This window comes from Pelodiscus sinensis, chromosome 3 (assembly GCF_049634645.1).
Source record: "Pelodiscus sinensis isolate JC-2024 chromosome 3, ASM4963464v1, whole genome shotgun sequence".
NCBI classification, from domain to species: domain Eukaryota; kingdom Metazoa; phylum Chordata; order Testudines; family Trionychidae; genus Pelodiscus; species Pelodiscus sinensis.
Window position 1 is genome coordinate 164,427,197 of NC_134713.1, and position 23,922 is coordinate 164,451,118.

General features: G+C 43.5%; 1 protein-coding gene across 1 annotated transcript in view; it reads right to left on the reverse strand.

Moving 5' to 3' along the window:
* The window catches only part of EPAS1 (endothelial PAS domain protein 1), a 158,766-nt gene that overhangs the window by 69,351 nt on the left and 65,493 nt on the right, over positions 1 to 23,922 (reverse strand). Inside the window, exon 2 of the mRNA XM_006125477.4 lies at positions 5,106 to 5,296. Coding sequence (XP_006125539.1) covers positions 5,106 to 5,296 — 191 coding nt within the window. The remainder of the gene's footprint in view (positions 1 to 5,105; positions 5,297 to 23,922) is intronic.

Genomic DNA, 23,922 nt, shown 5'->3' on the forward strand with positions numbered 1-23,922 from the left:
GTTGCGATTAATCTGGAGGATAGGGTCACAATTCAAAATGACCTGGACAAATTGGGGAAATGGTCTGAGGTAAATAGGATGAAGTTTAATAAAGACAAATGCAAAGTGCTCCACTTAGGAAGGAACAATCAGTTTCATACATACAGAATGGGAAGCGACTGTCTGGGAAGGAGTACAGCAGAAAGGGATCTAGGGGTCATAGTGGACCACAAGCTGAATATGAATCAGCAGTGTGATACTGTTGCAAAGAAAGCAAACATGATTCTGGAATGCATTAACAGGTGTGTTGTGAGCAAGACACGAGAAGTCATTCTTTCGCTCTACTCTGTGCTGGTTAGGCCTCAATTGGAGTATTGTGTTCAGTTCTGGGCACCGCATTTCAAGAAAGATGTGGAGAAATTGGAGAGGGTCCAGAGAAGAGCAACAAGAATGATTAAAGGTCTTGAGAACATGATCTATGAGGGAAGGCTGAAGGAATTGGGTTTGTTTAGTTTCGAAAAGAGAAGATTCAGGGGAGACATGATAGCATTTTTCAGATATCTAAAAGGGTGTCATAAAGAGGAGGGAGAAAACTTGTTCATTTTGGTCTCGGGATAGAACAAGAAGCAATGGGCTTAAACTGCAGCAAGAGAGGTTCAGTGCTGATGTGTTCTAAAATAAATAACATTTTAAACTATTTATTTAAAATATTCAGGGTCAAATTCATGTCTACTTGGTGAACTCAAATATGTTTGCATCTGAGATGAACAAGGTTTTGGGCCAAGATTTTCAGAAGTGACCAGTTTCGGACACCTGAGAGGGTTCTGATTTTTGGGGAGCAGTAAGAGAGCAGGTGTAAAGCACTTTCTGAAAATCAGGCTTCTTTAAGGTGTCCAAGGTGGACACCCAAAAGTGCAGAGACCAAAATAACTTCTGAAAGTTTTCTATGTCCAAAAGTGCATTCAGTGTAGTAACAACGTAGATGCTGGTTACACAATAGAACTATACTTGCTGTACAAACAGAGACCAACATCTGCCTTGCTCTGGATTTATGGTTAAATCTATACCCAGCTTGGAAGATAAAATTATTAAAACAAAGTCAGTCACAGTTGTGACCAATGACTTATTTGCAGGTTCATTTAGCTACTGGGTAGTGGCGTATTCCAAGCAAAGTGATTCAGCTGCATTCACCACACTTTCGTTTTAAAACCTGATTTAATATTATACACAAATTATGCCAGTAAAAGATCTTGAAACTATCAAACAATATAAACTTAAGTTATACATTTTTTAGTCTGGTAAGAAGTATAGATTTCTTTCTTTTTGAGAGTTCACTTTGCTTTAGTAATTGCCAGATGAATCTGGTGTCCTAGGGTAATGATAAGAACAACGAATTGGAAATTACTTAATTTTAACTTTCAAAGACATCCTAGTAATATAATAATGTTGTCAGCTTGTCTTCAGGGGTAAAATTAATTTGTTTTCTCACTCTCTACACCGATCAATAGCACTTAATCTGTACATGTAAAAAAGGTCTGCAATTTTTAAAACTGGTTAAAAAAGTAACTAGATTGCGTGGCATATAGTCTTTTTAATTGGAAGAAAGTTTATTTTATGCAATTTGTTTGAGTATGGCATATTACTGACGAAACCATAAAAGACATGCAAGAGAGTTTTCTGCAGATCCCTTTGTTGTATTTCTCATTACAATAGGCGCAGAGAATAATTGGTTGAAAAAAGGCAGTTACCAGCTTTCTCGTAACTGGTATTCTTCGAGATTTGTTGTTCACCTCCACATCAATCAGGTGTGAGCGCATCGGAGACCTTTTTCCCTAGCAGCTCCCATCCAATTGGCTGTGGAGCCCTCGAGTGGCACCGCTATAGCAGACCTTATATACCACTGCTGACCCGACCCCACGTTTGGTTTCTTCTTGCCGGCTAGTCTGACAGAGGGCAAGGAGAGTGGATACTGGAATGGATGTGAATAACACATCTTAAAGAATGCCTTTCTGGGAGTGATTACATCTCCCAGAAGGGTTCTGAACAAAGAACACTCTCCTTAGAGCCCCCATATACCATTTTTCATAAGGATAAGATGCAGCTTAGACCATATCCAACTTTCCTACCAAAGATTGTTTCTCAGTTCCATCTCAGACAGTATATTTTCCTCCCAGTGTTTTACCCAAAATCACATATGAATGCCAGACAGCAGGCACTATACACGCTAGACTTGCATGTGGCCCTTTCCTTCTATAGTGAGCACGCAAGTCCCTTTAGGAAGCCTACCCATCTATTTGTGGCAATAGCGGATCATATGAAAGTTGTCCAGCTCAACCTAACACATATCCTCATGGATAGTGGACTGCACATGTACCTGCTAAGATCTGGTGGGAGTTACGCTGTCTTTAGTGATGGCCTACTCTACCAGAGCCCAGGCTTCTTCCACGGCATTTTTGGCACAAGTTCCCATTAAATCTGTAGGGCAGCAACATAGTCTTCAGTATACAAAGTACACAGCTCGCTATGCCATTGGCAAGCAGTTGAGGGCTGATGCAGCAGTTGGTAGAGCCAAACTCCAATCAGTGATTCCTAACTCCAACCCACCTCCGGGGTGCAGCGGCTTGGGAGTCACCTGATTGGAATCGATGTAAACAAGCACTCAAAGAAGAAAAGACAGTTATAAGAAAGCATCTAAGAAAGACTATCTTTCTCAGAACTGGAGGTGGAAAGGCAGCACAGTAAACATACAGACACTTCATAATCACCTAGGCTACGTCTACTCTGCACAGTTATTTTGGAATAAGCTATTCCAGAATAGTTATTCCAAAATATCATGTCTACGCTGTAGAGAAGCCTCAAAATTAGTCTGAGGCAGGCTTCCCTAATGTAGATGTGCTATCTCAATTTAGAGCCCCAGGAGGAATAACTTAGAACGGCCCTGGTGAGGGGCTATTTCGAAATAGCAGAAGTGGAGTGTCTACACACATCTTATATCGAAATAACTATTTTGGAATAGGCATTATTCTTCATAGAATGAGGTTTACAGAAGTCGGAATAAGCTGTCTGTTATTTCAAAATTATTTTGAAATTACGGAATTGTTGTGTAGACGCTCGCATAGTTATTTCGGAATAACTGAAGTCATTCCAAAATAACTTTGCTGTGTAGAAACACCCCTACAAACAGAAGTGGGTGAATTTGACTTAATCTGACTTGACCTGTTGAATAGCCACAATTAGCATGTGATTTAGTGATTAGACTCTATTATAAAATAGACCATCAGCAAGTAACAGAAAATATAAGATGCTTTCTAATAGCATTTATTTGATATCCTATTTGTCTGCTTAAAGACTGTGGGTAAGACCTTGACTCTATTGAAGTCAATGGAAGTCTTTCCATTGGCTTACCTGGGAACAGCATTTCACCTATACAATTTCATTTTTAAGTCAGGCATTGCATACGTTAATGTTAATATAGTAGTTTCAGTGTTTTAAGAAGTCATTGTAAGAAAAATAACCCTAGAAAGACATGACTAGTGAAATGCAAATCTCAAAAAACATGGTTAACTTTCAAGAACTTGCGAAGATTCAGGTCCGTTTTTATTTTATTCAAACAATTTTACCATTAATAGATCTTGCAGTGTTTTGTCCAAAGAACCAACCCCTTTAATTTCAGATGTTGTAATTACTCTTTACACATCCAACTGTAGGTAATGAGTAATGACATGCTTCAAACATCAAGGGATTAACTCTTTAACATTTCACATCCCTGGTTTTTACTATCACAAAACTAAATACAAGTATTATTCCTTGACACAATTCAGAAGAATGGAAATTGTTATTACATTTGCTTTCATTGATCTTACAGGTTGCAGAGGCTACAAATGTCTGCTAAAGTGACTTTTCAGAACAGTGATTAAAACATTTTGAAATATATTTCACAACTTACACATGCTGAGAGATCTCAACCTCCATCTAGCTCTGATATGATAAAAATTGAGTGGTTTCTATTTTAACAGAATCTCTCCCTCCAAGTCAAATATTATAAGGTTGTGTTTCATCGATTTAGCACATTGTGCCTCAGATCCACCAGAATACCATGTATTATCTATCTACTATCACCATATAGTACAATTAATCATTTTAAACCATTTTTTTTGGATATTCAAAATGTAAGATCTGCCTTCTAAATACTTTAGTGTAAATGGCTTTTCCAGGCCAAATAAGGAATTACTTGGCTTAGCATGGAAAAGCAATTTATAATCTAGGTATTTTGATTATTATATTTAGAAAATACAGATTGAACCTCTCTAGTTTGGCACTCTCTGGTCTGGCATGATTTTAATTAGCTGCATGGCCACTTATCATAGGTGTGGCCAAGTTTCCTGTGGTCCAATAAAGTTTCTGTACAAACACCAGTCCTGCTCTCAGTGCTCTGTGCTGTGATTTAGCTCTAATTTATTCCTAAATGTCTTCTAAGAGCCCAGTAAGCAGTGCACGTGTTGGTAATGCTGATAGACAATACTGACCTCCCATGGTTCAGCAAATTCTCTAGTTCAGCACAGGTCAGGGTGCTAGAGAAGTTCAATCTGTAATAAGCATACCTATGGCATTCTGATATAAACTAACACTGACCTCTTGCCAAAGGTGAAAGTAAGCTGAAATGCAGGGTGCAGCACTAGGAGACTGGCCCGCAACAGGCAGGATTCCAGATGCTACCTGTACCCTGGGTAGCATGGCCACAGTGCACACAGGCTCCAGCCTCTCTGCTCAGGCAGCACAGTCCCCGCTGCCCTGGCCAATCCCGGGGCCTCGGCCAAACCTGGTCCCTGCCCTGAGTTCTCCACACAAACCTCCAGTCCCCTGCTCTGAATGACCCCACAACCTCCTTCCCTGACTCCTGCACCCCTCACAGCCCAACCCTCTGTGAAGACTTCTGCACCCCTCTCCATGCCCCCAGTCCTCTGCCTTGAGCCCCCCACATGCCATCCCACACATACATTTCTTATAGATACTGTCATATTCCAACCCCCTTCCCTAGTCCCCCCCAAGGGGAGGTTACAATAAGACAGTACCTATAAGAAATTTAAGTTATTTTCATCCCTGCCCTTCTCTTATATGGGCCTTACCTGAAGACAACAGTTTGTGAGTGCGTAAGAAACTGATTGCCAGACGCATTATGGATGCCTTGTCCAGATGCGAACTAACATTGTGGGGCAAGGGCAGTTCATGGGCTAATTCATAGAATACTTCAGTCTCCTTGCTTCTTCTGCACCTTGCTGCATCTCTGGATTTCTCCTTCCTCCTTTCTGAGCTGCTCCTATAAGTAAGCAAAAAAGACAGCTCCTGAGAAGCAATTCATATCTTGAGAGATATTAGTGATCAAAGAATATAATCTTCTCGTCGGTGAGTCACCTGAGCCATTTGGCTTAAAATAATAGATATGATTAGCATTTTGATTCTTTATAAAGCCCTTGGAAAATGACAACCACAATAAAAAAAATGTTTACATTTTATTCAGGTTAACATTTGGTCCTAATGAATTTCCACTGACTTCAAATGGAAGCAAAACATGGCCTTTAGTGATCAGACTTAAAAGATACAGAAAATCAGAGGTGCTGCTATCATTCTATTTAAATGTGATTAATTAAAAGACTTTATTTTTTGGAGGGTTTAAAATTGTTTGGATTTTTCAAACAAGTTGAATTCAAGTATTTGCAATGGTTTAGGAGACATAAATATCCTTCATAGCACCTTGTAAAGAAACTGACATTCTGACCCCATTTAAGTCAATGGCAAAACTCCTACCGTTTTCACAAGGGTAAGGATTACAGCCACAAACTCTTAATTTCCATAACTGCATGAAATAAAGTATATAGTGATACTATTATCATGGAAAGCCGTTCAGTTAATTTTGCCTTCAGTGCAAAGAACTTCTACAGTGCTGTCATATGGAATGGATATTAAAGAAAAAAACACCTTAATAATGTTAATTTTACTACTGACCACAGATGTCTCACAAAGGATCCTATCCTGCCAGGAACAAAGCGCAGTGCACAAGGGTGATGGGTGCACAGCACTTGTTTTACAGTTGGAGTTATTTCAGAGAGTGTAGCACTATTCCTAGATAAAGTGAATTGCAAAGGCCATTCCTTGCATTTCAGTGAAAGGAAGCAGCGGTCTACCAAGCTGTGCTGATCTACTTAAAATGTTCCAGTTCTAAATCCGATGGTACACATAAAAAAGAATCCTTTCTCTCCTATGAAAAGAGAGTGACCATGAAATATAGTAAACAGAAAACTATGATACCATGAAATAAAGCCAAATCTTGACAAAATGGCTGTGTCTACATTGGCATCCCTTTTCCGGAAAAGGGATGCTAATGAGACACTTCAGAATTGCAAATCCGCGGGATATTTAAATCCCCCGCGGCATTTGCATTTACATGGCTGCCGCTTTTTTCCGGCTCGGGGTTTTTGCCGGAGAAAAGCGCCAGTGTAGACGCGATTCTCTGGAAAATAAGCCCTTTTCCGGAGGATCCCTATTTGCACTTGAAAGTAGGAATAAGGGATCTTCCGGAAAAGGGCTTATTTTCCGGAGAATTGCGTCTACACTGGCGCTTTTCTCCGGCAAAAACCCCGAGCTGGAAAAAAGCGGCAGCCATGTAAATGCAAATGCCGCGGGGGATATTTAAATCCCCCGCGGATTTGCAATTCCGAAGTTTCTCATTAGCATCCCTTTTCCGGAAAGGGATGCCAATGTAGACACAGCCAATATGTTTTAGTAAAAAGTCGTCTTCTCTCTCCTGTTTGTTCCTCCAGTGAAATAAAGACAACCAATAGAACCAGTCTCCTCCACATTCCAAGAAGAACAAAAATAATGACGGTCAAAGATATTTTAAAAGGGGGAGTGGACAAAATTAATCGACCGGGAAGCACAATGCTAAATTTAAAGAAGCAATAAACATAAGCACATTTGTTACAAGTTTGGGGTGGGCTAATCTGTTGAGAGAAAACATAATTAATTCCTATGCAGTAATTTATAAATAGTCCGGGAAGGATTAGAGTTTTATTAGTAAATGTTGATACAATTAAACCAAAATTATCCATCAGAATTATTTTTTTAAACCAAATTCTGGCAAGCCTATTTATAAAATGTATTTATACCAAAGAACACAGGGTACATCTACCCCAAAAGGAAATAAGAAATGAAAAGGTGTTTAAAAATCTTCAGTTAATAAATCAGTGTAGTTCCATTGACTTGAGTAGAATTTCATCAGTTTACAACAGCTAATGGCTTTGCATCCACCCTCTGGATTTTACAGTGTCTAGTGAAATCTATTGCTCCATTTTCCTGGTCAGAAAAGTATAACAGCAGTCATTTTAAAAGGCCTGGCTTGGATGAGCACAGAATGATCAGCCTCTCGGTTTCAGAAGCCGTAATTTTTTAGCATGTAATGTCACCCAAGCAGGCTCTCATTTTGAGGGTAAGAGCTAAGGTGTGTGTGACCTAGAGGCAGATTATAGCATATTTGAGTGGGAGGGGCTGGTGGATGGATAGGCTGGACATGCTTGCCAACAGGGGAAATCACAGATGGCTTTGTCATGTTGGCTACAGTAGGGCAGGCGGGCAGGCTCCATGCCTGGCTCCTGGAAGCAGCCACCATGTCTGCCTCATAGGCAAAGGGACAGCCAGGGGGGCTCTGTACGCTGCCTCTGCCTGCTGCTGCCCCAAGAACCAGCTCTCATTGCCTCTGGGGCACTCCTCCGCCTCAGAGTCAGAGGGACATACCACTGCTTCCCAGGAGCCAGGCAGACTTCCTCCCACCTGAGGTCAGTGCTGCCCAGAGCCTGCACCCCAAACCTCTTCCCACTCCCCAAACACCTACCTCAGTTCCTTCCTGCACCCCAAACTCCTCATCCCCAGCCTCATCCCAAAGCCCTACACCCCAATCCCCAGTCCCAGCATGGAGCCCCTCCCACAACCAGAATACTTCATTTCTGGCTCCCCACCCCAAAGCCCACGGCCCCTCCCAAACTCCAACCCGTTTGCCCCAGCCTGGAGTCCCCTCCTGCACTTCAAACCTTGCCCCAGCTACATCCCAGAGCCTGCATCCCAACCATAACCCTCACCCCCTCCTGCTTCCCAACCTGCTGCTCCTGCCCAGAACTTCCTCTCACACTCCAAATCCCTTCCCCCATCCCAGAGCTTCTTCCTGAACTCCAAAACCCTCTTCCCTGGCCCCACCCCACAGCCCGCACTCCTGGCCTGCACTCCCAGGCTAGACTACAAGCTTCTTTCAAAAAAGCTTCTTTCGAAAGCGTCTAGACAGCAACCAGTATTTTCAAAAAAGAGAGCCGCTTTTTTGAAAGAGAGCACCCAGACAGTCTAGATGTTCTCTTTCGAAAAAGCACTGTTTGTGTTCAAAAACGCCTTTTTTTGAAAGAGCACTTTTGAAAAAAGGTGTTATTCCTCGTAAAACGCGGTTTTCCACAGTCAAAAAAACTGCTGCGTTCTTTCAATTTAATTTTGAAAGAACACAGCAGCAGTCTAGACACAGGTGAAGTTTTTTTTAATAAAGGCCACTTTTTTCGAAAAAACCTTGCAGTCTAGTGATAGAAATGTAGCCGTGTTAGTCTGGTGTAGCTGAAACAAAATACAGAACGATGTAGCACTTTAAAGGCTAACAAGATGGTTTATTAGATGATGAGCTTTCGTGGGCCAGACCCACTTCCTCAGATCCTTTCTGATCTGGGGTCTGACCCACGAAAGCTCATCATCTAATAAACCATCTTGTTAGTCTTTAAAGTGCTACATAGTCCTGTATTTTGTTTCTTGCACCACTTGTGTCTAGACACACCCCTAGCTGGGGCAGTGCTTTGGAGAAGAGGCAGGAACAGGGACTCAGAGTCTATGTCTACACTATAGCCTCTTGTGCAAAGAATATACAAATGAGGCTGTGTGTGGAATATCGCCACACCTCATTTGCATAATAAATGAGGCTCCTTTTTGTGCAAAAGCCCCCTCTTGCACAAGAGCCGTTCTTCCGCATTTTTTTTCAGGAAGAACGACTCTTGCGCTAAAGCCTGTTGTGAAAAAACAGAGCCTCATTAATTATGCAAATGAGGTATAGCGATATTCCAAGGTTAGCCTCATCTGCATATTTTTTGCACAAAACGGGCGCAGTCTAGACATAGCCAGAGTGTTTGGTTTTCTGCATTTAGAAAGTTGGCAACAGTAGTCTATATGGCTGAGGTTGCAAATGTGTGCTGATGGGTATGTCACCAGAGAAAGAAGTCTTAGAAATGTATCTTTTAATCCTGTAATAAATTCTAAAATGTTGGCAGAGATATATTATGAGAGTTATCTATGAGATGCTCAAACATGGAAATTGTAGTTGCATAGAAATTTGATAGTTCCTTCAAAGAGCCTGCTTAGGTGAGTAAAGGTCACAAGAGGACACTTTTTTTTTTTTTTTTACTTTGGTTGTAGTTTATGTTTCATGGGACTATGGTAATTTAGCAAAGACAAAGTTAATTAAAATAGTATCTTGGCTTTAGGCCAGAGTGCACAGTTAAATAAATATAAAAGAAATTAAAAAAAAATCAAAATCAACACAGCTCAATAAAATAACTTTTTAGATGCAAAAGATAACATCAACCTGTCTCCCAAAATCAAATATAGTTTGAAAATCACAACCCATAAACCAAAATTAAAATAAGAGTTGGAAATAAATTTGTTCATTTAGGTCAGTAGGAATCTACCTTTCACATACTTTTTTCTGGTCTTTGTGACTCGCCTGGCAAGTAGGGACAGCCCATGCAACAGAAACATTTTCCGTACACAACAAATATATTAGTTTTTGAGCTGGTATAGCAGAAGGCATATGAGAAAAGAATTAGATTGAAAGAAATGTAATAGTGATCTAATAAATAAGAGTGAGATTATTTGGTCAAATAAAGTCCCTCCACCCAGATTTCTGCACCACTTGTGTGCAGGAGAGTCAGTTTACCTCCTTTGTCCTCCTTCTCTGGGTCACAGGAAAAGCAGAACCATGTGGGTATTTTTACACCAAAGTTTTCCCAGGGAAATTATGTTTTTTAAATGCCACTTCTATCTAAAGCAAACCTATGCTTTGCCTAAAATGACTGATTTATAGGAGCAAGCCCACCAGTCGAATAAAGATTACAAATAGAACAAAAACAAAACAGAAAACCCCTTGCTGCAATATTTATGAGAATTTCCTATTGTGTTTTGGAGAATGTAACTCAAACCACAAATGTTCAATTCTGAATGTAGAGACCACGATTTTCAAATTGGTTTCTAAATTAAACAAAACACCCAACAATGTAGGAAGTAGAGTCCCTACTAAAAAAATCTCCTTTCATTTCAATTCTGAACTAAGCACATACAAAGGACAAGCCATTTGACATTTACAAATTAAAGACTGGTTATCTCTTGATGCCGTTCAAACCACAAAGAAAACTATTTTTGTCAGGCTCAGTAAATGTAATATAGAAATGTGGCTGAAGCAAACTGATTTCATTAACTGTGGTTGCCCAAGATTTTTAATACCTTATGGTGTTTATAGATTGTCATTGGTTCAAACTGTATTACATTATCCTTCTACAATGCTTTTGATCAGTCATTATTTTTGCAACTTACATTTGTTAAAAGTTATTACACACTGCACCCATAGATCTTTATACTCTGAGAATCCTGCAGAAAAGCAACCTCTCTACCTTTCAAAGAATTAATTTGCCCAACCAGTTTTGATTGATAGATAGGTAGACATAGCTATCTGAATGCAAGCACTTCTGCTTGAAATCCTCCCCCCCCTTCTCTTGCCGGTCACCTCCTGCATAACTGTTTTCTTCTTTCCTCTCTCTAACACAGCACACTGAACCTGCATCATTACTGCAACCAGACCTTCAACACACACAGATGCGGGTGCAACACAAGCCCGTTTTAGTGACACAGAGAATCTCAATAGCAAGACAAAGCTCTGTCTAACCTTTATCTGCCTGCCAAGGACAACTCTTTCAAAGAATGTCAATCAATGCTTGGTCCTCATGACTGTGAGGTTTCAAAAAATTACTTCTGCACATTTGTTGGGGTTCCCTCCCTTCCCAAGAAACATACTGCACAGGCAATGGTATAACAGTCAGGAATAACAGAGACCTCACTAATATGTGGTGTTTTCATTGTTTTCCTTTGCACATTGGAGGCCAAAGCTGGCTGCAGCTACACCTACTGACTTTAGTGAAGGAGCATTTTACCTAGTTCCATGGCTTGATTTGCCCATGTCAGGAGAATGAAAGCATAACCACTCAACAACTAGGTTGTACTGCGCCCTGAATGAGCACTAACATTGAATCGTATTCCTACCTCATTGTGGTAAAAGGATGGATCAGGGAGAAGGCAGAGCTTGACAAATGTCTGAACTACTCCTTGCAGCAAATTTTAGTAAGGCTCACACCCATTTTTGTGGTGAAAAAGAAAGCGTTGTTTGGCCCAAGTGTATGACATTCCCTGGAGAAAGTGACTCAAAAAGCCTGGTTCTAGCTCACCCGGGGGGGGCTGACAGAATTACTGAGCCCCTGATCAAGGTGTGTGGGGGAGTGGCCTCACAATCCTGGAAGGAGTGGGGCCTTGGGCAAAAAAGTTGTGGCTACGAGCAGCCAGCCCTCAGCACTACCTGGACCACACCATGCCCCCCCAGCCAGGCCTTAGCACCACCAGGACTGTGCTGCTTGGGGCTCTGGCAGCAAACTGAAGGGCCTGGGCTCCACTTCACTACCACTGCTACTGCGGTGGTGGCCTGGAGCTCCAAATCCTTCTGAATTGCCAGTCCCTGGGGCAGCTGCCCCTTCTCCCCTCCCTCCCCCACCCACAGGCCTGAGCTCACCCAAACCTCTGTAGAACTTTCAAGGGACACACACCTCCAACACACAAACAAAGAGCTTACCAGACACTGAGGGCCTGCTGTGAATCACCTCAAAGCTAGGGTTGCCAATTTTCCACTTCACAGAACTGAATACCTCTGCCCGTCTCCTACCCCATCTATCCTCTGTTACCATGCCCTCTACTGTGCCTCTTCTCTGAGGCCCTACCCCCTGCTCACTTCATTCCCCCCTCCCTCATTTACTCACTCTCCCCACCCTCATTCGTTTGCTCATTTGCATCGGGCTGGGGGTTGGGTACAGGGGTTGTAAGGCTGTGGCTGGAAATGCCTTCTCTGATGTAGGGCTGGAGATAAGGGATTAGGTGTGCATGAAGGTGCTCTAGGCTAGGATTGAGGGGTTTGGAAGGCAGGAGTGGAACCATGGGTGAGGCAGAGGGTTGGGGTCTAAGCAGGAGTTAGGAATGCAGGCTCTGGGCATTGCTTATCTCAAGCAGCTCCTGGAAGCAGTGGTGTGTCCTCCCTGCGGCTCCTAGGTGCAGGTGCAGCCAGGTGGTTCTGTGCGCTGCCCCATCTACAAGCACCGCCCCTGCAGCTATGATTCCCAGCCAATGGAAGCCAGAGAGCTGGCGCTGGGGGTGGCATCAGTGTGCAAAGCCCCCTGGCTGCCCCTATGCCTAGGCTTGCATCCTAGTAAAAAACTGTTAATTCTGCAGAAAGTTATAACTCCGTAATACAATTAGACTGTGTTGTTCTAGAGCTCTAAAGTTTCATGACCTCTGCCATCAGTACCCAAAGAGCTGAGATAAGTTGCTATGGAAGTTAATGCAACATCTACTGTGCTGTGAATTTATGAAATGTTTAGAATTACATAGCTTCACACTGGCTTACATTCGTTTACTTAATTAGTTTTGTATCTCTGGACTTTGTTTGAAATTGCTGTGTAAGTAAACCTCTTGATCTTATCAAATAAACAAGCATATTACTCTATATTGCAAGGCTCATTATTAAGCTCTTGTAGTTCAGACACTATTAAATATCAAGAATCCACAGTTTATAAAACTGTTGCACAAAATATTTACACAGGTTGAAACTCTCTAAACTGGGTCTCTCTGATCCAACAATATCCATGGTCTGGCAGGCTGTTGTGGCAGGGATTGCTGGGCCACCATCTCTGGGTCGGCCATGGCAGGGAACCACTGTGGCAGGACCGTGAGCTGCTGCAGCCAGCTGGTAGGGCCGTCCTAGTACCATAGCAAGCAGCTGGCAGGCAGCACAGGACCGGTGGCAGGGGGGCAGCCAAAGGGGAAACTGTATGCTAAGCCAGGAGAAGCCAGGCTGGGGGGGAGCCAGAAATGACCTCCCTTGGTCTGGCAAAATCCCTTATCCAGGACCAGTCAGGTCCCAAGGGTCCCGGACCAGGGAGGTCCAACCTGTAGTAATTCACGCTGGCTTCAAAGTTTAGTCAAAGCTTCAGATAAAGCTTGCAGAAGCTCGAGTCTGTAACTCAATTAAGGTTTGTTTCTTTTATATAAAAGAGAAATGTATTTCCTTTTTAAATGATTGTATTTTTCAAAAATGCAGTGTTATTTTATGCAGTTAATTTTTAATTTCTGATTTATTAAAAATTATTTTTTTTCCTTTTTTTAGTAATTTGTTAAAATAGGAATTCCATTAAGTGTATTTTTTCTTCTTCCCTATAAACTCTTATCATTCACTATTATCTTAATAAACAAGAGCTATTGTCAATTTGGTTTTCAATAATATTTTCTTCTAGTTTTCAAACCTTAACCACTGATTTAGCTATGCCAAAACAGAGCTCTACTCCAAATTTCTCCATTTTATCTCATTTCTATAAGGCTTATTGAGAAGCAATTCTATTCTAGGTTCATTCTATGTTTCCACCTATTCTTGGTTCAGTCTCTTTCAACACTTGCTCCATTATGTCAGTTTTAAGGACTGCATTTGCTTTGGCGACTCTCTCTTTTCTATATGGCTTTATGAGAAGCAATCCCAATCCAGACACATCGGCTACGTCTACACTGGCACCCTTTTCCGGAAATGCTTAAAATGGAACAGTTTTCCGTTATAAGTATTTCCGGAAAAAGCGCGTCTACATTGGCAGGATGCTTTTCCGGAAAAGCACTTTTTCCAGAAAAGCGTCCGTGGCCAATGTAGACGCACTTTTCTGGAAAAAAGCCCCGATCGTCATTTTCGCAATAGGGGCTTTTTTGCGGAAAAGACTACTGTGCTGTCTACATTGGCCCTTTTCCGGAACAGTTTTTCCGGAAAAGGACTTTTGCCCGAACGGGAGCAGCATAGTTTTTCCGGAAAAACACTGACAATTTTACAGTAGATTGTCATTGCTTTTCCCGAAAAGCAAGCAGCCAGTGTAGACAGCTGGCAAGTTATTCTGGAAAAGCGCCTGCTTTTCCAGAATAAGTGGCCCAGTGTAGACACAGCCACCCTGTTTTCCTGGCACAATCAAACTCTGATCTTGCTTTAAGTTATGTTAAAAGGAAGATGTTTATTGAATTTGCTCATCCTCGTTCTTATTATATAAGAGGAGTTCTTGATCAGACAAGCTCTCTAAAATATAGAGTAGATTTACTGTACACACAGAATGGCTGACCAAACTGATTAGACCTCATTAAGAATAGTAAGAATTTAAAGGAATATTTTTAGAATAAAAATCATATGAATCTGAAAATACTTAACTATCTAGTTAATATATTTTGCATTTCACTATGTTTGGACAATACATCCCAAATATTCAGCTGCTATAAACTGGCATAGAATCTAGCCCTGAAATAATAAACTAGCCAGTTTCTCTTCTGTTTACAGTCATGTTCACTTTCTGATTCTACAGTAACTCAATGCTGCAGTGTTTGGGTCCAGATCCAGAGACAAATATTTATGTGACTGTCTTTCTCATTTTGTTTTTAAACTTCATTGAAATATGGAGTTTGTAACAACTTTATCCATCTTATGTTCAAAAATAACCTTCATTCTGGACATCACAGTGTTCAGGTGTCCCTTTAAATTAAGAAAATCTGCATGATAAACAGCAGATGACACACTCATCAGGAACAAAGGCAAAAAATATGGATGTTTGAGAATAATTCCTGTAGATAAGATTGTCCCAGGCAAAACCAAGGTAGGACTTTTGCAGAGGTGGCCAAATAGTGGCACATGAGTTGAATGTGGCTCTTTACAGTTAAAGAGTGACTTGCAGTTCCCTCCATTCTTTGCCTACCAGGCTGGCGGTGGGGGAGAACTCGGGGCTTCTGCCCAGTAGGGGAGTGGTGGCGCTAGCAGCTTCTGCCAAAGATGACTGGTGCCTATGAGACGGGCTCAATTTAAAGGTTTGTCTCCCCCAAAAACTTGAGTCATGCCCCCACCAAACATGTCCGTCTCTTACCTTCAGCAGCCCCTCCTAAAAATGTTCAGGTATTAGCTCCCTGTGGGAGAGACAGTGGCAAACAGCTGGGACCTGCAAAGAGGGGCCACTGCTTTAGCTCTGTGGGGAGAGGCAGCAGCAAAAGCAGTGACTCTCTCAGGAGCTGCTGCTTCTCCTTACTTCTGCATCTCCCAGCTTGCCAGCTGCAGCAGCTGCCATGCAGAGAGGGCACCTGGCATCACCATCTGACTGAGTGGAGCCAGCAAACTCTGGCAAACATTGCGGGAGAGAGTCAATGATCCCCTAGAGCGCCCCCCCCCCCCCATCACCTCTGGTGTCTGCCCAGCAGGGATAGGGATTTGGGGGCTTCAGCCTCATTTGAGGCACATGCAAGCCCTCATGGCTTCAGTAGGAACAGGACTGAAGCTGAAGCCTCAGCAGATGCCTCCCAGCAGGGCTGGAGCCACAAATTCCTCCCTCCCCACTGGCTGGAGCTCTGGAAGGTGTGCCCTAACTCTTGCACTTCTGAAGATTGTCATATGCAGTGCAGAACCTCGGTAAGTTTGGCCACTCCTATTCTAAAGGCTGAAGCAAACTCAAGTGCCCAAATTCAGCTTAGTCATAAATGACCAAGTTTAAGTTATATGCCAGGTGTTAAATGGTTTGAAATCAAGTGTATGCATAGTAAGTGGTACGGTGGTGTAACTTGAAATGATTTGGCATCCACTGGGTGTGCAAAAAAAGTGCAAGGTCCACACCCACAGGGGGTTAATTAGCATATGGAGAGAGTGGAAGTGTGGGTATAGCAAGAAAAGTCACTAATAGGAGGGTGAAAGAGAAACTGGTATATATTAACTTATGTCTTTTTTTAAGGTTGCTTCTTCCTGCTGTGCCTTGTCACTCTGCCCTTCTAACTGCTACATTAGTTTTGCACACTCAAGAAAAATCAGCCATTTTTCTGATTCATTTGTACGCCCAAAGTTTAATTTAAAACAAGATTTTCAGGGAGATGATCCTGCCTATAGTAGGTCTGGCCTTTGGTCTCTTTATGTAAGTAGGTGTGGGAGTGAATTTGAACTGAATTTGAATTTGAGATACACATGAAGTCTTGGGTAGGAAGCAGAGGTCAAAACATGCTGTTGCTATGCTTTTTTCAGCTAGCTGTAATCATAAGGCTTTCTAAAAGGTGCCTAGCACCCCAGTTTGAGACAATGCAATTTGAACTTGTGGAAAAAGGAGAAGTAAGCCTTCTGGAGAGTATAGTTGGGAACACGCCAAATAAACTTAAGCACTTTTATAATACATTAAGTATAGTCACCATTACAATCTTCATGACCCAGACTAGCACAACATAAAGTAAGTGCACTTCCACGGCTGTGCTGATTTCAAAATGAACAGATCAACTGTGGGGAGTCAGATTTGTAATCTTTTGCACAGTTTTAAATTGCAGAAGGGATAGAACCTCTCTCATGTGTGAAGCACTAATATGTTATTACACCTGTAATTTAATGTAATTTTAAATGAAAATACCTGGCAGGTATTTTTGAAAGAAGTTCCCACAAACAAAAAGTCTAACACCACCTACTTTTTAAAAGTTTACAGTCCTGACATCTTATTTTATATGCAGTTATGCAGATACATCTCGTTACATCAAAAACTGAAGAGATCACAAACGATATAAAAAGGATTTAAAAGCACTTTTGATCATGACCTTTAGCTACAGGAGCAGTCAATTACTGTGGGTATGTCTACACTACCCCGCTAGTGCGAACCCTGTTCCACGAGGCGTACAGATAGTTCGGAATAGCTTGCTAGTGTACCCCGTTCCACGAGGCGTACAGATAGTTCGGAATAGCTTGCTAGTGTACCCCGTTCCACGAGGCGTACAGATAGTTCGGAATAGCTTGCTAGTCCGAACTATCTAGCCCGTGCCGCGTGTAGCCGCGCGGCACGGGGTTCGAACAAGCCGGCATTTAAAAGTGGCGCCGGCCGGCTTATGCAAATAAAGCCCGGGAAATTCAAATCCCGGGCTTCATTTGCACGTTCGGTATGCATATATTACCCCGCTAGTTCGCACTAGCGGGGTAGTGTAGACATACCCTTTAATATCTATGTTCATAGTATGTTGCCACATTCTGATAATTTGGATATACAGTCTAACAATAACCAAAATAATGTCAATACAAATCTATTTTATTCATGTGGTATAACTTGAAATACAAATAGTTAAAGTTAGAATTTTAGCAACTGCAAATTCAGACCAGAATTCTTCTCTATACTTGGGTTGCAGTATATAACTGATACAAAGAGACCTTAAAGCCAGTATAGCTGCTCTCAGAAGAATTGCTCCAACACTGGGGCAAACTCCAGTGGTGTAGTCTTGGATCCTATGCCATCTCCACTCACTGTGGCCAGAATATGGGGTATGGCTACTGGTAAATGGGATATGACGAGGGCTTCACAGAATCACAGGGTTGGAAGAAACCTCAGGAGGTCATCGAGTCCAAGTTCTGGCTAAAAGCAGGACCATTCCCAACTAAATCATCCCAGCCAGGGCTCTGTCAAGCCACGACTTAAAAACCTCCAGGGATGGAGATTCCACCACCTCCCTAGGTAACCCATTCCAGTGCTTCACCACCCTTCCAGTGAAATAGTTTTTCCTAATATCCAACCTAGACCTCCCCCACTGGAACTTGAGACCATTGCTCCTCATTCTGTCCTTTGTCACCATTGAAAGCCTCTCTTGATCCTCTTTGGAACCCCCTTTCAGGTAGCTGAAGACTGCTATCAAATCCCTCCTCACTCTTCTCTTCTGAAGACTAAATAAGCCCAAATCCATCAGCCTTTCCTCGTAAGACATGTGCTCCAGCCCCCTAATCATTTTTGTTGCCCTCCGCTGGACCCTCTCCAATTCGTCCACATCCTTCCATCCTAACGGGGAACCCAGAATTAGATGCAATATTCCAAATGTGACTTCACCAATGCCAAATGAAGGGGAATAATCACTTCCCTAGATCTGCTGGCAATACTCCTACTAATGCACTTCAATATGCTGTTAGCCTTCCTGGCTACAAGGGCACATGGTTGACTCATACATAGTTACTTATCTACCGTAATCTCCAGGTCCTTTTCTGCCGAACTGCTGCTTAGCCAGTTGATCCCCAGCCTGTAGCAGCATTTGGGATTCTTCCATTCCAAGTTTAGGACTCTGCACTTGTCCTTATTGAACCTCATCAGATTTCTTTTGGCACAATCCTCCACTTTGTCTAGGTCACTCTGGGCCTTATCCCTACAGTCCAGTGTATCTACCTCTCCCCCTAGCTTAGTGTCATCTGTGCCGTAATGAACCCTGACTACCGTAATGGCTCTTGAGGCCATTTTCAATCGAGGTACTTTAGAATAGTCCACAAACTGCTCTAATTTCTATGAGTGGCTGGAAGGTAGAATAAGCCTAGCACACAGCCACCCCTGGGTCAGAGAGGTACAAAGCCATCTTTTAAACTCTCTCAGGAAGAGTGATGCTATCAATAACTGTTAAAAAAAATGAGTCTAGCCAGGACAGTTTCAATGCAAGTTGACCTTGAAAACAGGCAATTGCACTACCCACCTTTTAAATATACTTTTCCAAGCAACAAAATGTTTTTCTGTGATATTGTTTTCCTTTACAACCTCTACTTTTAAATCTATGTTAATTGTAATACAATAGGAACTGGAATCATACTATAGAGTGGAGGATAGTGGTTGTACAGCCGCTCCCTGAGTTGCGAACGGTTGCACTTACGACCAAAGCTCCCATGGAGCGGTCGTAAAGACGGTCCCCGAGTTACAAACACGACCCGCGCTTACGAACAGCATGGTCGCGTGTAACTCCAAGTGTTTGGTCCATAACTCATTCGTAAATCGGAGAGAGGCTGTAGTTTGTCAATATACCTTTATTAATTATCTGTATTCAGAAAGATTAAAGATCACAATGTCACAGCAGTCCTTTGTTGTAGCAATCAGTCAATTTTGACAGGTCTGTACACATCAAGCTCAGCTCAACAAGTATTGTGAAGAAGCTCAGAAAGTATTGTTAAGATCTGCTTTCAGATAAATCAACTATTTACCAAAGCAGAAAACACATACCTAAGATGTGCTTTTTTCTCTGGGGTAGAAGGAAAGGATGGGGAGAACAAAGTGCAGCCCACAGGCCAGTGTGGCCCAAAAATTGTGCTCTGTAGCTCCCAGCCACAATCATTTTTCAGAGGAAGGCACAGTCCATATTCTGGCATGTGATAGGCCTTCTTGAGCCAAGGTCAGCTCAAAATGGAGCATTTCATGTTGGGATCCACAGACCTGCAGGTAAATCAGCATGTCACCTTTTAATTCAGACAACTATTTTAAGGCTAAAGGTTAAATTCTGCCATCAGATTACCTCAGCGTAAGATCTCTGCACAAACAAATCCAAGGGCAAAATTTTGCCCTAAAGACCACCAGATTTTAAATGCCTGGAAAACATTGCTTCAGTCTGCTCGCACATTCTGGATGTACACGTCCTACAGTTGGGCAATACCAGCTGAGGTTTGTGGGATCTGTGGTTAAAATCACTAGTACTCCTCTGTAAGTAGGCCCAACTTACAGCCACAATACCAGCTCTTATCTGATACCACTGGCATACAGTTATGTTTAAAATTTCGCTCCGGATGTCTTTGTGGAGAGAAACAATCAGAGAGCTACTTGCAGAATGGGTGTGGACCACCAGGGATTTTTTTAAAAAAAAAAACATTGAAAGAAACAGGTTTTAAAAACACTTATAAGTCCCCACATCCTGCTGTTTCCACCATAATATCACCACTTCATAAACAATATGGTATCAACAGCCAGTCCTACAAGGTGCTGGTGTCTCTTAACCCCCATTTCACCATGAGTGAAACCATCCCCGTTGAATTCAATGACAAAACTCTCACCGTCTTCAATGAGCCAGGACCTCACCCTGTGACTAGTCCACGTAATAGGTGGGACTATTCACAGCATAAAAACAGAGAGGCTGTTTTGGTGGCCAGAAATGTCCCCAGAGTAACTTAAAAAGCATACTATATTGTCTGTATTAAAACAGCTTCCCCAGGGTTGCCGGATGGGCTTTAGTATTGTTAAAAATTCCTGCAGTGCTGTCTGCTGTAGCCCAGTCCAACACACCCCAACAGCACCTGTCCCTGTGCCCGGTATGTCCCCTGCTCCAGGCTTGAAAAGGGGGGGCATTCAGAAAAGTCCTTATGGGTATTTTTCTTCCTGAACAGAGCTGCTCTTAAGGCCCTTATATAGCATTCCATCCCCCTTTACTTGGGATAAAGAGACTGGAGCAGGGGTGCAGATCTCATCCACAGTGTATTCAGCTAAGCACATTCTGCAGATGTTTGCAGGATTAGCACCCTGATTTGTAGTGTGTTTTCTCTGCATGTTACAGCAGCAGGTAAAACCCTGAACATAAAAGTGAAATGATTGAAAATGAGATTCTATACTATGAAGCACTCGAATTCTGGAAATAAGAATTTGATTATTTCTTCAAATGTTTTAGATTTCCATGGATACCGATTTCAAATAAATTGTGAAATGAACCCTTGATGAATAATTGAGGATGAACTCGAAAGAAAATAGGATTCCTTTCTTACACACATCCATTTACTCATATATTCACAAAAGGAAACACAACCATGGTTCTCATTCAGACTCTTTGTTTCAAAGCTCATGTCTGTGTGTGTGTCTGCTGATCTCTCTTTAGATCATGAGATTCCAGTCAGCACAGTCCGACGGGTGGTACAGTGGAGCTAAGGCAGTCTCCTTGCCAGCCATGGCTCCACACAGTTCCTGGAAAGCAGGTAATTTTTGATGGGGGGCCACTCCAAGATTTTGGTGTGGTCAAGGGCCGCACTTTTCTATGGAGGGCATGTGGGGTCTGGGATGGAGGTTGGATGCAGAAGGGAACTCAGGGTAGGGAATGGGGTGCAGAAGGTGTGGGGTCTGAGTTTGGGTGAAGAAGGGGGTTGTGATCTTGGTCAGGAGATTGGGGTGCAGGGTCTGGGAGGGGGTATGGGTGCAGAAGAGGATTCTGGCCTGGGGGAGGGATGTAGGAGTGGGTGCAGGATCTGGGAGAGAATTGTGACCTGTGACATGGGGAGGAAAGTTCAGACGATTTGAGTGGTGACCTGGGATATGGGTTTAGGATGCAGGGTATGGGAGGGTGCATGGGTGCAAGAGAGGATTCTGGCCTGGGGAAGGGTGTCAGAGGGGATGCAGGGTTTGGGAATGAGTGGGGTGCAGGACAAGGTGAAGTGCAAGAGGCAGACTCTGGCTGGATGGTGCTTACCTAAGCAGCTCTTGGCCACCAGCACTCTCAAGCAGGATTCCCTGTCTGGCAGCAGCCCCCCAGCTGGATGTTTCATGTGGCTCTCTGCGCTGCAGTTTCTGGCCAATAAGAGCTGAGAGATTTTGCTGGGAGGAGGAATGCAGCATATGAAGCCTCTCCTCTCACCCCCGCAGTGCAGAAAGCCACATGGAACAGTTAGCCACTTTCAGCTGCAGGGGAAGGCTGCAGCCTGGATTAAAAAGCTTGGCTCCTACACACTCTAGTTCCTAGGCCAGGTCTGGGCAAAATATGGTCTGCAAGTTGGCTGTGGCCCACCAAGCCACTGGGTCCGGCCCACAAGAGCCTCAGCTTGCTCCCTGCCTGCCCCACCCCTGCTCAACACTCAGTAGAGCCAACTGCAGGGCCATGTGTGCATCTCTGAGTGCTGAGAGTTGGGGAGAGGGTGAGAGGCTTTCCATGTTGCTCCCACCCCCAGTAGCTCCCATTGGCTGGCTTCCGGCCAATAGAAGCTGCCTGTTTGCACCACAAGCAGCATGTGAAGTGCCTTCCTCATCCCCCAGGCTCACAGGGTCGACGCAACCGTCGACGGAGCCATGTAAAGTAGGTTATTCAACATAGTCAATGAAGCGGGGATTTAAATAATCCCCGCTTCATTAAAATAAAAATGGCCGTCGCACTGTGCCGACAATCAGCTGATCTGGCACAGCGCAGCAGTCTAGACGCGGATCGGTCAACAAGGGAAGCCTTTGTCGACCACTCCTGTAAGCCTCATGAACCCTCATTTCCTCTTGCACACTGCCTCCACCCTGAGCATCAGCTCCACAGCTCCCATTCACTGTGCTTCCGGGGAGCTGCACAAAGCCATGGAGGCAGGGAGCCAATTGGAAGGTAAGCACAGCCCGGCTATAGCCCACACCCCAACCTCTTGCCCCAGGCTGGAACTTCCTTCTGCACCCAGACTCCCTCCTGAAGCCTGAACCATGCACCCCCTCCTTTGTCCCGGCCTGGAGCACCCACCTGACCCTGAACGTCTTCTCATTTGTGGCCACACTCCAGATCCCTCAGCTGGAACCCTCATTTCCTCCTGCACCCCAACTCCCTGCCCCAGCCTGGTGAAAGTGTATGAGGATGGGGGACAGCAAGTGACAAGGGGGGGTGGCATGAACAGAGATGGAGCCTTGGTTAAGGGGCAAGTCTGGGGCGCAGCCTTGGGGAACCTTTATAGTGTGAAATTCTAATCCAGCAACATCTGAGGTCCAGCATCCCCGAAGATACTCTTGTGCTGGAGCACACCTGGGAAAAAGCTGGGCCCCATCCTCCCAGAGTTTCTGGAATGCTGCAAATAGCTCATTTGTGGCATTCAAGCTCTGGAAAGAGGAGAAGTGGGGACGGGGGCGGGGCAGGAGACAACTGGGGGAAGAGGCAGAGTGGCTGCAGAGCCCCTGCAGCGGGGGGGCAGAAGCGCAGCCCTGTAGCTGGTGGTGGGGACCTGGGTGCAGCTTGACAACCACGGGGCTCGATGCACTCCTGCGGGTCTGCATGCCTGGCCTCCATAACTACTCTGCCTCTCCCCCTGAGCACCCTTCACTCATCCCCGCTTGATCAATGCTGGTCCATCTGCTACCACTATAGCAAAGCCCTGCAGCCAGCCAGATTTCCTGGTTCGGGATTGGGCAGGTCTCAAGGGTGCCAAGGCCAGGGAGGTACAACCTGTAGTAGTGCTTAGCTCATTACACCAGACTGATTTGTTTCTCTATGTTTTTTTCATGAGTTTCTGGAGTGCTGCAAATAGCTCATTTGCAGCAGTCAAGCTCTGGGAGGTAGGAGGAGGAGCGAGGGTGGGGGAACAACTGGGGGAAGAAGCAAAGTGGCTGCAGAACCTTGCAGTCAGGCTCTACAGCCACTAATAGGATTAGATCACGAATATTTTGGGATCACAATTATAGAAATGTACAAAACTTATTCTGTCATTTAGTCTCTCTCCCGGATGCTGGTGAGAGTCACACAGGCCGTACTCACTGTAAGTCCAATATACAATTAAAAAAACTTGGACTTACAGGAAAACAACTTAAACGGAGAATTTTTTTTTCCTCGTGGCTGACTTGCACAAATTGGGATTGGTGGATTTTTTTGCACCACTTAAGAGCGGGGAATGGGAGGACTTATAACACATAAGTTCCTATAAGCATCAGTGACTTTACTGCGGAAAGGAAGTATACCGGGGCGACTTATAATGGGGCCACCCTGTAATTTCTAGAATAATAATGTATCCATTCTAACTTTAAATATCCCAAGTAATGT